The sequence below is a fragment of the Drosophila miranda genome (assembly GCF_003369915.1).
Source record: "Drosophila miranda strain MSH22 chromosome Y unlocalized genomic scaffold, D.miranda_PacBio2.1 Contig_Y2_pilon, whole genome shotgun sequence".
NCBI lineage: Eukaryota > Metazoa > Arthropoda > Insecta > Diptera > Drosophilidae > Drosophila > Drosophila miranda.
The window spans coordinates 8,860,409-8,874,034 of record NW_022881614.1 but is presented as its reverse complement, the minus strand read 5'-3'; the positions used below and the strand labels follow the sequence as shown (position 1 = coordinate 8,874,034).

Sequence of the window (13,626 nt, the reverse complement as noted above, 5' to 3'; positions counted from 1 at the left end):
TTTTTTCCAGTGCAAATGCGCGTGAACCAAATATTTTCAGAAGGTTTACCGTCGGCTTGCGCTTGTTCCAAGCCTCGAAGGGGGGGCATCCATTTAACGCTCTGGTCGGCCATCTATTTCTCAAATATACTGCAGTTTGAACGGCTTCAGCCCACAAAAATTCTTTTAAATTTGCATGAATTAACATACTCCTAGCCATTTCAACGATTGTACGATGTGCGCGCTCAGCAACGCCGTTTTGCTGAGGTGTGTAAGGCACCGTTAGTTCTCTTTTTATTCCGCACGCATTTAAAAAATTTGTAAATTCATTGTTTATGTACTCAGTACCGTTATCGCTTCGCAAGGCTTTGATTGTTTTTTCGGTTTGGCACTCAACATAACTTTTATACATTTTAAATTTCTCAAAAACTTCATTTTTGGCGCGCATAAAATATACGTGAATTTCTCGCGAGTAGTCGTATATAAATGTAACAAAATAACGGTTTCCAGCCAGAGATTTAACATTCATAGGTCCGCATACGTCGGTATGGATCAATTCGAGAACACTTTTCGTAACACGTTCTGCCTTTTGTGGGAACGGCAATGCACATATTTTAGCCTTATTGCATGTGTCGCAATTTGTATTTACCGATACGTTTTTAATTTTCATCCCGATTACACGTTCTTTCTCACAAAGATTCTTTAAATTTTGAAAATTTAAATGCCCGTAGCGGCTATGCCATTTTTTTGCAAGAGATATATCGAATATCAAATGCACTTCATCAGTGGTTTTTTCCACTCCATACACGTATAAATTGTTTTCTTGTACCGCTCGCAACATTATATGTCCATGTTTATTTCGCACTAAAGCTTCTGAATTTCCGAATGTAGTGTTCCCGAACTCGGCTGCTTTGCTCACCGACAAAAAATTCATTTTTAAATCCGGCACATACAACACGTTTCGCAATTCTATATTTGTTTCATTTGATTTAATTTTTACAGTTCCAATACCTAGGGACTCAATATACTTTTCTGCAGCCAACATAATGGTTGTGTTTTTCTTATTAAAGGTTTCAAACAAATTTTTATTACAACACATATGCGATGTTGCCCCACTGTCGATACACCAAGAATTTTTTCGCTGCTTAACAACGCAGCTGTGCATTAAACAGTTTCAGTTCTTTCCATACATTCGTCGAAGACGGACGTGTCGCGCATTGAAGTTTCTAAATAATCGCAAAGAGCATTCTGTGTGCTTATCTCGCACGAGAATCTATTTTTAGACACTGCGTAGCGGTGTCGGTAACACGAGAAAAACAAAGAACAGTAAGCGAAGTAAGCTGTCGTACAGCGGGCAAGCTTTTGCCCTCGCCCTGCGCGCAGCCGCAAACGAAGGGCAACAAAAGCTCAACTTTTCTTATTAGCAAGAATTCTTGATGCTAGGCAATCACAAATTTGAAACAAGCAAATTTCGTGAAGTGCCAAAAAATGGACGTAGACTCACCTGATCATTCCCAGCTTAGTGATAAGCTTTCAGCGACTGATAAGATGAGGAAAATAGCTGGTGCACCTGCAGAATTCCGTGCCAGCTTGGCTAAAGACCTATATAAGGCAATTGGAACGCCTAACTACAATAGTAGCTTGATCGCAACGACTACAAGCACTATTACCACGAGCACACTATCTTTTTCAACAGGGAAATGTCCAGCGAATTACTCAATGCCAAATACCGTAACTGGCAGCATATGTTCAGTACCGAGCACCTCGAGAGCTGAGGCGTCTACTTCAAGCTTAGCCAAAAAAGTATCCCAAGGAAAAGATTGTAGCTTTCAGATGCCGATGGTCTCTATTAGTAAAAAGCAAAAAAGAGCTGATAAAGTCTCAAAAACAATTAAACAAACTACACACCCAGCTATTCCAAAAAATCACCCATTCAAGGGCCGCCAAAATTTTACACCTGTTACTACCCCTTCAGTAGCACTTCTAAATAATCGCTATGCAGCGCTATCTGAAGAAGCTGAATCTGTCATGGAACTGGACGAAGAAGAGCAACATGGGCTAGTAGCAAACGAAGCTAGCAATGAGCAGCAGCCAAGCATAGTGCCTAAGCCTCCAGCTATTTGCGTGCCGCAAGTGAATAAAATGGACAAACTCGAAGACGCCCTCAATTCTGTAATTCCAGCTGATGAGTATGACATTCGCACATCCAGATTTGGAGTTTCGCGTATATATGCAAAAAATTCCCAAGCTTTTCGAACAGTTATTGATATGCTGACGAAGCAAAACTGTGAATTCTGGCACCATCAGTTGAGAGAGGATACGCCGTACAGATTGATTATTCGAGATATCCATCCAAATGTACCAAAACACTTAATTGAGCACACTTTCACCGACAAGGGTTTCACAGTCATGAACATCTACTGCCCCAGGAAGCCAAACTGGCGTAATATTGAAATAAATGAAGAGGATGATCATGAAATAAATAACTTAAAAACAAGACAGAGTATGTTCTACGTGAACCTAAAGAAAACACCAAATATTGCAGAGGCACTTAAGATTACTCAAATTGGAAGGCACAGAGTAACAGTAATTAAGGCAAAGCACAGTAAAGAATTGGTGCAGTGCTTTAGATGCCAAGATTTTGGACATACGCGAAACTACTGCCTTAAAAAGCCAGTCTGTGGAAAATGCTCTGGCGACCACTATACTGGATCAAAATCGTGCGAACTAAGTCTTAGTAACAAATCCATTTGTGCAAACTGCGGCGAAGATCACCTATCTAGCTATAAAAGTTGTTCAGTCCGAATTGAACTCAGCAAGAAGCTTAAGCCGACAGCCAGACTACCAGAAGATGGAATGCCTGCCAGTAGCAAAAATAAAAATCACCCAGTCGGATCGCAAGTCATCTCAAATGCCAATGTGAGGAGTGGGTTCTCCTATGCAGACATAACAAGACCGCGTGCAGAGAAAAATATTAACGTGAACACATTACATGACAGCTCCCGGTTGTTTAATGGTGCTGAAGATCAACATTTTAGTAGCAAATTCAAAATATTAGAAAAAGCTATAAACGACCTTAATAGTAGAATGGATCAAATGTTCAAACTAATACAGGATACGATGGAGGCAAACAAAGCCTTCCGCGACCTGGTACAGAAGCTTATTTCAAAATGAACAAGCTTCAATTAAAAATCGGATTATGGAATGCACGAGGGCTAGTCAAGAACATTGAAGAACTTAGACTTTTCCTTAATGCTAATAAAATCGATGTAATGTTGATAACAGAGACACATATGCGCCCTGGTCGGAGAGCATTCGTACCAGGATACGATCAATATTACGCTGATCATCCCAGCGGAACATCGAAAAGTGGCTCTGCTCTGTTCATACGATCGTCCATTGCCCATACTCAGAACGAACCTATGTCCAGGATAAACATACAAGTTGCCAGCGTGAGTGTGCCGACTAATGTTGGATGCATCAAGATCTCCTCAATATACCTGCCACCCAACCAACCTTGGAGTACAACTGATTTTGAGCAACTTTTTCTTAGCCTGGGGAACAGATTCATCGCAGGCGGTGACTTTAACGCAAAGCACCCATGGTGGGGTAACGTGAGATCATGCTGTCGAGGGAAGCGATTGCAAGAGGCCATCGTCAGTAGCACATGCGAAATCCTTGCCACTGGCGAGGCAACTTTCTTCTCATACAACACTCGCCTTACACCTTCTGCTCTCGACTTTTTCATTGTCAACGGGATTGCGCAAAACAAGCTGTCAGTCGAAACTAAATATGAACTCTCCTCGGATCACCTGCCAATTGTAGCATCAGTGCATCATTCTCCTCAAATCAAAACTATGAAGCAACAAATTCTCCCTCGAGGCTCTTGCGTTGAAGTATTTCAAGCCGAACTAGATAGTAGAATCAACCTCAACACGAAAATAAAAAGTCCCGATGATATAGAAGATGCAATCTCGATATTTATGAGAAACGTAATATTGGCTGCATCTTCTGCTGCGCCTGTAAACCAATGTTCACCAAGCCAACGACGACAAGATACTCTTCCCCCAAGTGCCGTAGCTCTCCTGCGCCTGAAAAGAAGAGTAAGAAGAGAGTATGCGAGAACGGGTGATACTCGAGTTCATCAAATCTACTTGAGACTATCAAACCGTTTGCAAAAGGTACTTGCAAAAGTCAAGCAGACGAGCATTGATAACATTTTAGAAAAAGCTGGCCCCGATGCATCTTTCAACTATACTCTCTGGAAGCTTACAAGCCGATTTAAAAGAGTAGTCATGCCTAAATCGCCAATTAAAAATCCAGCAGGCGGTTGGTGCTACTCCAGTCAGCAAAAGGCTGATATCTTCGCAGACAGTTTAGAGCAAAGATTTAAGCCATTTAATCTTACGTCTGCTGTTACACGAAGGGCCGTCGAGCTACAATTGGAAATGCCATTTCAAATGTCCTTGCCAGCAAGCCCAGTCACATTTCAAGAGGTGGTGCAGCAAATTAAGAAGCTGAAGGCCAAAAAATCCCCTTGTGAGGACCTGCTGGACAACAGGACTTTAAAACTTCTGCCTAAAAAAGCGCTGCTATTTATAGTGCTGCTCCTCAACAGCATTCTTAGGATAGGACACTTTCCTACCTGCTGGAAGATGGCGCTAATCTCCATGGTACCTAAGCCAGAAAAACAACACACAGAAGTCGATGGCTACAGACCAATTAGCCTGCTCTCAGCGCTAGGGAAGATGGCGGAAAGAATGATACTGAACCGCATCATGCAGCTTGAACCTGTAAAGAAAAGAATTCCAAAGTGGCAGTTTGGATTTAGACAAGGTCACGGCACGCCAGAACAACTTCATCGAGTGGTCAACTTCGCGCTTGATGCAATGGAGCAAAAAATGTATTCGGTAGCTGTGTTTATGGACATTCAACAAGCGTTTGACAGGGTGTGGCATGATGGCCTCCTCTTTAAGCTGAGAAACATATTGCCGCCGCAGCTATTCCAGCTGGTGAGTAGCTTTCTAATGGACAGAAGTTTTAGAGTTGTTGTAAATGGAGCAAAATCATCGAAGCGCCCAATCTGTGCAGGCGTCCCACAAGGCAGCGTTCTTGGACCAACGTTATATACCCTATATACAGCCGATATGCCTTCCTCAAGGGTAATAACTGGGTTGGACGAGGACGATGTGTTGATAGCAACCTACGCGGATGACACTGCAGTGCTGACCAGAAGTCCAAGCATAAATCTAGCTACGGAAGCTCTGCAACAATATGTGAGCAGCTTTGAGGTCTGGGCTCAGAAATGGAACATAGGCATCAACAGCAGCAAATGTGCTAATGTTACTTTTGCTACGAGAACACTTTCTTGCGGAGGCATTAATATGCTGGGCTCCACACTTACGCACAAGAGCTCGTACAAATACCTGGGTGTTGTACTCGACAGGTCACTAAATTTCAAAACCCATACTACCATGGTTCGACAGTCTGTGATGGCGAAAGCGGGAAAGATGGCGTGGCTACTTGCACCAAGAAATAAGCTATCGCTGTACAGCAAAGTCACGATATACAAGTCCATCCTCAGCCCCATATGGAAATACGCACTTCAAGTTAACGGCATCGCGTCAAAAACCAACTTAAATAAAATTAGAGTTGCTCAGTCAAAAATTCTACGACGAATATGCAATGCTCCATGGTACATACGAAACAGCGACATCGAGAGGGACCTAAAGGTTCCCAAAGTGGGCGATGTTATACAATTACATGCAGCAAGGTACTTGCAACGACTTGGTGGTCACCCTAATGCGCTAGCCAGACGTCTAATTAACCCGCCAAGGAAAAGAAGACTCAAAAAGAGTCATCCACTGGATCTCCCTACTAGATCCCTCCTATAACATCTCATTAACTTTTTGTAAATATTCTAAATAATGTAGGTACCTACTCCATATATGTAACATTAAGTTTAAGTATGTATCTCCTGTGATCAATTGTTTTTCCCCTTAAATGTAAAACTAGATTAAGTTGCCACGAAAGGTAGCAGTAAACTTGTTTACAATAAAATACAAATTTTCCACATGAAAAAAAAAAAAAAAAAAAAGTTTGATTATTCATCCCTTACGCACTCTTTCGTATTATCTTTGTTGCTTTTGCACTCGGATGCGCGGTGCCCGCTTTGTTTACATTTGTAGCATTTTCCTCGAAACTCGCGATGCTCGTTGGATTTCTGGCAGTCTCGTTTGCCGTCTTTTCGACTGGCGCCGTAATTCTTCGAACGCGCACCGTTTCTTTGAGTCTGTGTGTGTGCGTACACTGCCTGTACAGCAAGCTCACGATCGTCTCTTTCGTCTTTACGTGCTCCTTCTTCAAGTATTTTTACTTTTACCGTTTCGAACGACGGCAGACTGTCGCGTGTTTCTATCGCCACGACGAAATTTTCCCAACCGCTGGGCAAGCTCGACAACAACATTATTACTTTTAGCTCGTCTTGAATGTCGATATTTAGCTCGGCTAACTTTTCAGTAATTTCCACGAAAGAATTTACATATTGTACCACGTTATCACCGTTTTGCATATTTTGCCGCAAAAGTTTTTGGTATAACTGTACCTTTCGCACTGGTCCCACTGACACATGTACATGGCGTAATTTTTGCCACGCCTGCTTCGACGTTGTGCACGACTTTATGTGCATCAACTGCGTTGCTTTTACATTTAATATAATACATGCCAACGCCTTTTGATCAGCCTTGTCCCACTGTGCCAAGTGTTCCCGTATTCCTGCTGCTTCCTCCTGTGGCCTTTCGGTTTTACCACTTACATATGTCCACAAATCCGTTGTGATCAATACACTACGCATGGACATAGACCACACATCGTAATTGTCTTCCCCCAATTTTTCAATTTGCAGAGACACACTCATTTTGTTTTAATTGCTACACGCCACTTTCTAACTGGTGCACGATTTATTTGCAATTGCATCAAACAAAATATTAACTTCCAGTTCTACCACGGTTTTTTAATTGTCTTTAATACACGCCCGATCTTTCGGTGATCTGGGCCCATAACCTATTGTGAATTGCGCCTTTTGTCATGTATTAAATAGAGAACGACGCGTCTGTGCTCATAAGTGGTTTATTCAGAACTGAAGAGATGACATGTGTACATATGTACTTACATACGAATAGTCGAGACGAGAGATAACAGAGGCTCTCGCTGTTCATGTACATTATGTTAATTTGCGTTGCCAGACAGATCATATTATGGTTACACTTCAAATTTCAACACTTTTGCTTAAGCATAATATTTTGTGATTACAATGTATTAATCAATTAATCCAAGCGATTTTACAAATCTATAATGCTTTTGCTTACATAAACTTTTGGTTAATTCATCGGCAACGTTTTTCTGTGTGGATACATATTCAAGTTTTATCTCTTTACTTTCTACTTTGTCTCTAACAAAATGATATTCTAAATCTATATGCTTTGTGCGTTTATGGTGAATAGGATTTTTCGCAATATGATGCGCACTGAGGTTGTCACCATAGATAGTCATTGGCCCTTGATTTGAGTATCCAATCTCTTGCAACAGACCTTGTAGATATACTGCTTCTCTAGCGGCTGTTGATAGCGCCACATACTCTGCTTCGGTGCTGCTCATGGCGACGACGCTCTGCTTGGCTGATGTCCACGAAAACGCACTACCAGCTAGGAAGAAAACGTATCCGGAATATGATTTTCGGTCCAGCTTGTCATTTGCCCAATCAGCATCGGCGAACCCTTTTACTGGCTCTCCAGACTTTTGGTAGATGATGCTCATATTCATTGTGCCTCGTAAATAGCGCAACACATGCTTAGCTGCAGTTTCGTGCTCCACATGAGGGTCTTGGTTTCGCTGTGATAGTTTGCTCACAGCATGAAGAATGTCGGGCCGGCTCAAAACTGCTAAGTACATGAGCGAACCAATTAGTGATTGATAATATGTCTTATTTACCTTTACACATTCTTCATCTTTACAACTAACGTGAAAACCTGGGTCAAGTGGTGTTGCGACTGGACGGCAATCCTGCATACCGAAAGTATTCAAAACGCTTTCAATATACCTTTTCTGGCATAACTTGTTTGCCTTCTCGATGAATTTCCATGCCTAGGAAAAAGTTGAGCTGACCTCCATCTTTCATCTCAAATACGGATGCGATATTTTGCTTGATCGCGCTGACGTCCATCTCTTTTGGACAGATGATTATCAGGTCGTCGACGTAAACTGCTATATAACTGAAGCCTTGTTGATGCTGTTTGACGTATAGACATGGCTCGTGTTGACTTTTTTTAAAGCCCATGTTAACCAGCACCTCGTTCAATGTGTCATTCCAGACACGTCCAGACTGCTTCAGCCCATAGATAGCCTTTTGAAGTTTGAGTACCTTGTGGGGGTTCTGCTCATCTATAAAGCCTACGGATTGCTTCATATAGACGACTCTTGGAGTTTACCGTTGAGATACGCGTTAGAGATATCCACCTGATGCATGTGTAACTGCTTTTCTGCAGCAATCGCAAATAACATTCGGATTGTCTCATAACGTATCACTGGAGAATATGTCTCCCAGTAGTTTACGCCAAACTGCTGGCCACATCCTTGTGCCACAAGTCTCGACTTAAACCTTTCAATGTCACCGTTTTGGTTGCGTTTGATTCTGAAAACCCATTTTGAACCTATAGCATTTTTTCCGGGCGGAAGATTGACAGGAGTCCATGTATTATTTGACACGAGTGCATCGAATTCCTTTCGCATAGATTCTTTCCATTCTTCTGCATCGTGGCTTTGCAACGCCTCTGCAACGGTCCGTGGAGTCTCAATGTCATCGGAGCAGCTAAGATTGTTGAGGACATTGTACTGCTTCTTTGGTCTGCCAGGTTGTCCAGTACGAATGATTTTTGGCCTTCCTGGGCCACGTATTTGTGGGATGTCTTCTTCATCTGAGCTGCGGCTCTGTTCTGGATCGCTTGCACTTACGAAGTACTCCTCCTCATCATCATCGCTGTTGTCAATGTTGCTAATCGTTTTGTCTTCGGGCTCAACAACAGTTTGTACCTGCACAGGTTCTTCGTTTGACTCAAAGCGTATGATGATTTTTGCAAGATCCTCAGTCTGATCTCCATTTTCGTAAATATCATTTACTTCCTTGACGAACTCACCCTCCACAATTTTGACGTCTCGGCGTTCCACTATCATTAGCTTTTCTTGGTCATATAAACGATATGCTTTTGCTGCAAAAGAGTAGCCAACAAAAGTGTACTCCTTTCCTTTTGCAACGAATTTGCCTTTTTTGGTTTTTTCCAGTGCAAATGCGCGTGAACCAAATATTTTCAGATGGTTTACCGTCGGCTTGCGCTTGTTCCAAGCCTCGAAGGGGGTGCATCCATTTAACGCTCTGGTCGGCCATCTATTTCTCAAATATACTGCAGTTTGAACGGCTTCAGCCCACAAAAATTCTTTTAAATTTGCATGAATTAACATACTCCTAGCCATTTCAACGATTGTACGATGTGCGCGCTCAGCAACGCCGTTTTGCTGAGGTGTGTAAGGCACCGTTAGTTCTCTTTTTATTCCGCACGCATTTAAAAAATTTGTAAATTCATTGTTTATGTACTCAGTACCGTTATCGCTTCGCAAGGCTTTGATTGTTTTTTCGGTTTGGCACTCAACATAACTTTTATACATTTTAAATTTCTCAAAAACTTCATTTTTGGCGCGCATAAAATATACGTGTATTTCTCGCGAGTAGTCGTATATAAATGTAACAAAATAACGGTTTCCAGCCAGAGATTTAACATTCATAGGTCCGCATACGTCGGTATGGATCAATTCGAGAACACTTTTCGTAACACGTTCTGCCTTTTGTGGGAACGAATGCACATATTTTAGCCTTATTGCATGTGTCGCAACTTGTGTTTACGGATACGTTTTTAATTTTCATCCCGATTACACGTTCTTTCTCACAAAGATTCTTTAAATTTTGAAAATTTAAATGCCCGTAGCGGCTATGCCATTTTTTTGCAAGAGATATATCGGATATCAAATGCACTGCATCAGTGGTTTTTTCCACTCCATACACGTATAAATTGTTTTCTTGTACCGCTCGCAACATTATATGTCCATGTTTATTTCGCACTAAAGCTTCTGAATTTCCGAATGTAGTGACATTCCCGAACTCGGCTGCTTTGCTCACCGACAAAAAATTCATTTTTAAATCCGGCACATACAACACGTTTCGCAATTCTATATTTGTTTCATTTGATTTAATTTTTACAGTTCCAATACCTAGGGACTCAATATACTTTTCTGCAGCCAACATAATGGTTGTGTTTTTCTTATTAAAGGTTTCAAACAAATTTTTATTACAACACATATGCGATGTTGCCCCACTGTCGATACACCAAGAATTTTTTCGCTGCTTAACAACGCAGCTGTGCATTAAACAGTTTGATTTTTCATCCCTTACGCACTCTTTCGTATTATCTTTGTTGCTTTTGCACTCGGATGCGCGGTGCCCGCTTTGTTTACATTTGTAGCATTTTCCTCGAAACTCGCGATGCTCGTTGGATTTCTGGCAGTCTCGTTTGCCGTCTTTTCGACTGGCGCCGTAATTCTTCGAACGCGCACCGTTTCTTTGAGTCTGTGTGTGTGCGTACACTGCCTGTACAGCAAGCTCACGATCGTCTCTTTCGTCTTTACGTGCTCCTTCTTTAAGTATTTTTACTTTTACCGTTTCGAACGACGGCAGACTGTCGCGTGTTTCTATCGCCACGACGAAATTTTCCCAACCGCTGGGCAAGCTCGACAACAACATTATTACTTTTAGCTCGTCTTGAATGTCGATATTTAGCTCGGCTAACTTTTCAGTAATTTCCACGAAAGAATTTACATATTGTACCACGTTATCACCGTTTTGCATATTTTGCCGCAAAAGTTTTTGGTATAACTGTACCTTTCGCACTGGTCCCACTGACACATGTACATGGCGTAATTTTTGCCACGCCTGCTTCGACGTTGTGCACGACTTTATGTGCATCAACTGCGTTGCTTTTACATTTAATATAATACATGCCAACGCCTTTTGATCAGCCTTGTCCCACTGTGCCAAGTGTTCCCGTGTTCCTGCTGCTTCCTCCTGTGGCCTTTCGGTTTTACCACTTACATATGTCCACAAATCCGTTGTGATCAATACACTACGCATGGACATAGACCACACATCGTAATTGTCTTCCCCCAATTTTTCAATTTGCAGAGACACACTCATTTCGTTTTAATTGCTACACGCCACTTTCTAACTGGTGCACGATTTATTTGCAATTGCATCAAACAAAATATTAACTTCCAGTTCTACCACGGTTTTTTAATTGTCTTTAATACACGCCCGATCTTTCGGTGATCTGGGCCCATAACCTATTGTGAATTGCGCCTTTTGTCATGTATTAAATAGAGAACGACGCGTCTGTGCTCATAAGTGGTTTATTCAGAACTGAAGAGATGACATGTGTACATATGTACTTACATACGAATAGGAGAGACGAGAGATAACAGAGGCTCTCGCTGTTCATGTACATTATGTTAATTTGCGTTGCCAGACAGATCATATTATGGTTACACTTCAAATTTCAACACTTTTGCTTAAGCATAATATTTTGTGATTACAATGTATTAATCAATTAATCCAAGCGATTTTACAAATCTATAATGCTTTTGCTTACATAAACTTTTGGTTAATTCATCGGCAACGTTTTTCTGTGTGGATACATATTCAAGTTTTATCTCTTTACTTTCTACTTTGTCTCTTACAAAATAATATTTTAAATCTATATGCTTTGTGCGTTTATGGTGAATAGGATTTTTCGCAATATGATGCGCACTGAGGTTGTCACCATAGATAGTCATTGGCCCTTGATTTGAGTATCCAATCTCTTGCAACAGACCTTGTAGATATACTGCTTCTCTAGCGGCTGTTGATAGCGCCACATACTCTGCTTCGGTGCTGCTCATGGCGACGACGCTCTGCTTGGCTGATGTCCACGAAAACGCACTACCAGCTAGGAAGAAAACGTATCCGGAATATGATTTTCGGTCCAGCTTGTCATTTGCCCAATCAGCATCGGCGAACCCTTTTACTGGCTCTCCAGACTTTTGGTAGATGATGCTCATATTCATTGTGCCTCGTAAATAGCGCAACACATGCTTAGCTGCAGTTTCGTGCTCCACATGAGGGTCTTGGTTTCGCTGTGATAGTTTGCTCACAGCATGAAGAATGTCGGGCCGGCTCAAAACTGCTAAGTACATGAGCGAACCAATTAGTGATTGATAATATGTCTTATTTACCTTTACACATTCTTCATCTTTACAACTAACGTGAAAACCTGGGTCAAGTGGTGTTGCGACTGGACGGCAATCCTGCATACCGAAAGTATTCAAAACGCTTTCAATATACCTTTTCTGGCATAACTTGAGGGCGCCTTGTTTGCCTTCTCGATGAATTTCCATGCCTAGGAAAAAGTTGAGCTGACCTCCATATTTCATCTCAAATACGGATGCGATATTTTGCTTGATCGCGCTGACGTCCATCTCTTTTGGACAGATGATTATCAGGTCGTCAACGTAAACTGCTATATAACTGAAGCCTTGTTGATGCTGTTTGACGTATAGACATGGCTCGTGTTGACTTTTTTTAAAGCCCATGTTAACCAGCACCTCGTTCAATGTGTCATTCCAGACACGTCCAGACTGCTTCAGCCCATAGATAGCCTTTTGAAGTTTGAGTACCTTGTGGGGGTTCTGCTCATCTATAAAGCCTACGGATTGCTTCATATAGACGACTCTTGGAGTTTACCGTTGAGATACGCGTTAGAGATATCCACCTGATGCATGTGTAACTGCTTTTCTGCAGCAATCGCAAATAACATTCGGATTGTCTCATAACGTATCACTGGAGGATATGTCTCCCAGTAGTTTACGCCAAACTGCTGGCCACATCCTTGTGCCACAAGTCTCGACTTAAACCTTTCAATGTCACCGTTTTGTTTGCGTTTGATTCTGAAAACCCATTTTGAACCTATAGCCTTTTTTCCGGGCGGAAGATTGACAGGAGTCCATGTATTATTTGACACGAGTGCATCGAATTCCTTTCGCATAGATTTTTTCCATTCTTCTGCATCGTGGCTTTGCAACGCCTCTGCAACGGTCCGTGGAGTCTCAATGTCATCGGAGCAGCTAAGATTGTTGAGGACATTGTACTGCTTCTTTGGTCTGCCAGGTTGTCCAGTACGAATGATTTTTGGCCTTCCTGGGCCACGTATTTGTGGGATGTCTTCTTCATCTGAGCTGCGGCTCTGTTCTGGATCGCTTGCACTTACGAAGTACTCCTCCTCATCATCATCGCTGTTGTCAATGTTGCTAATCGTTTTGTCTTCGGGCTCAACAACAGTTTGTACCTGCACAGGTTCTTCGTTTGACTCAAAGCGTATGATGATTTTTGCAAGATCCTCAGTCTGATCTCCATTTTCGTAAATATCATTTACTTCCTTGACGAACTCACCCTCCACAATTTTGACGTCTCGGCGTTCCACTATCATTAGCTTTTCTTGGTCATATAAACGATAT

The 13,626-nt window shown here is 41.9% G+C and overlaps 1 protein-coding gene across 1 annotated transcript; it reads right to left on the bottom strand.

Moving 5' to 3' along the window:
• Positions 1 to 6,091: 6,091 nt before the first annotated feature.
• LOC117193677 lies at positions 6,092 to 7,072 on the bottom strand (the record flags this gene model as incomplete). Its single annotated transcript, XM_033398412.1, has 1 exon — positions 6,092 to 7,072. A coding segment is annotated over exon 1 (804 nt), but the record flags the coding sequence as incomplete, so codon positions are not given.
• Between the last annotated feature and the right edge of the window lie 6,554 nt (positions 7,073 to 13,626).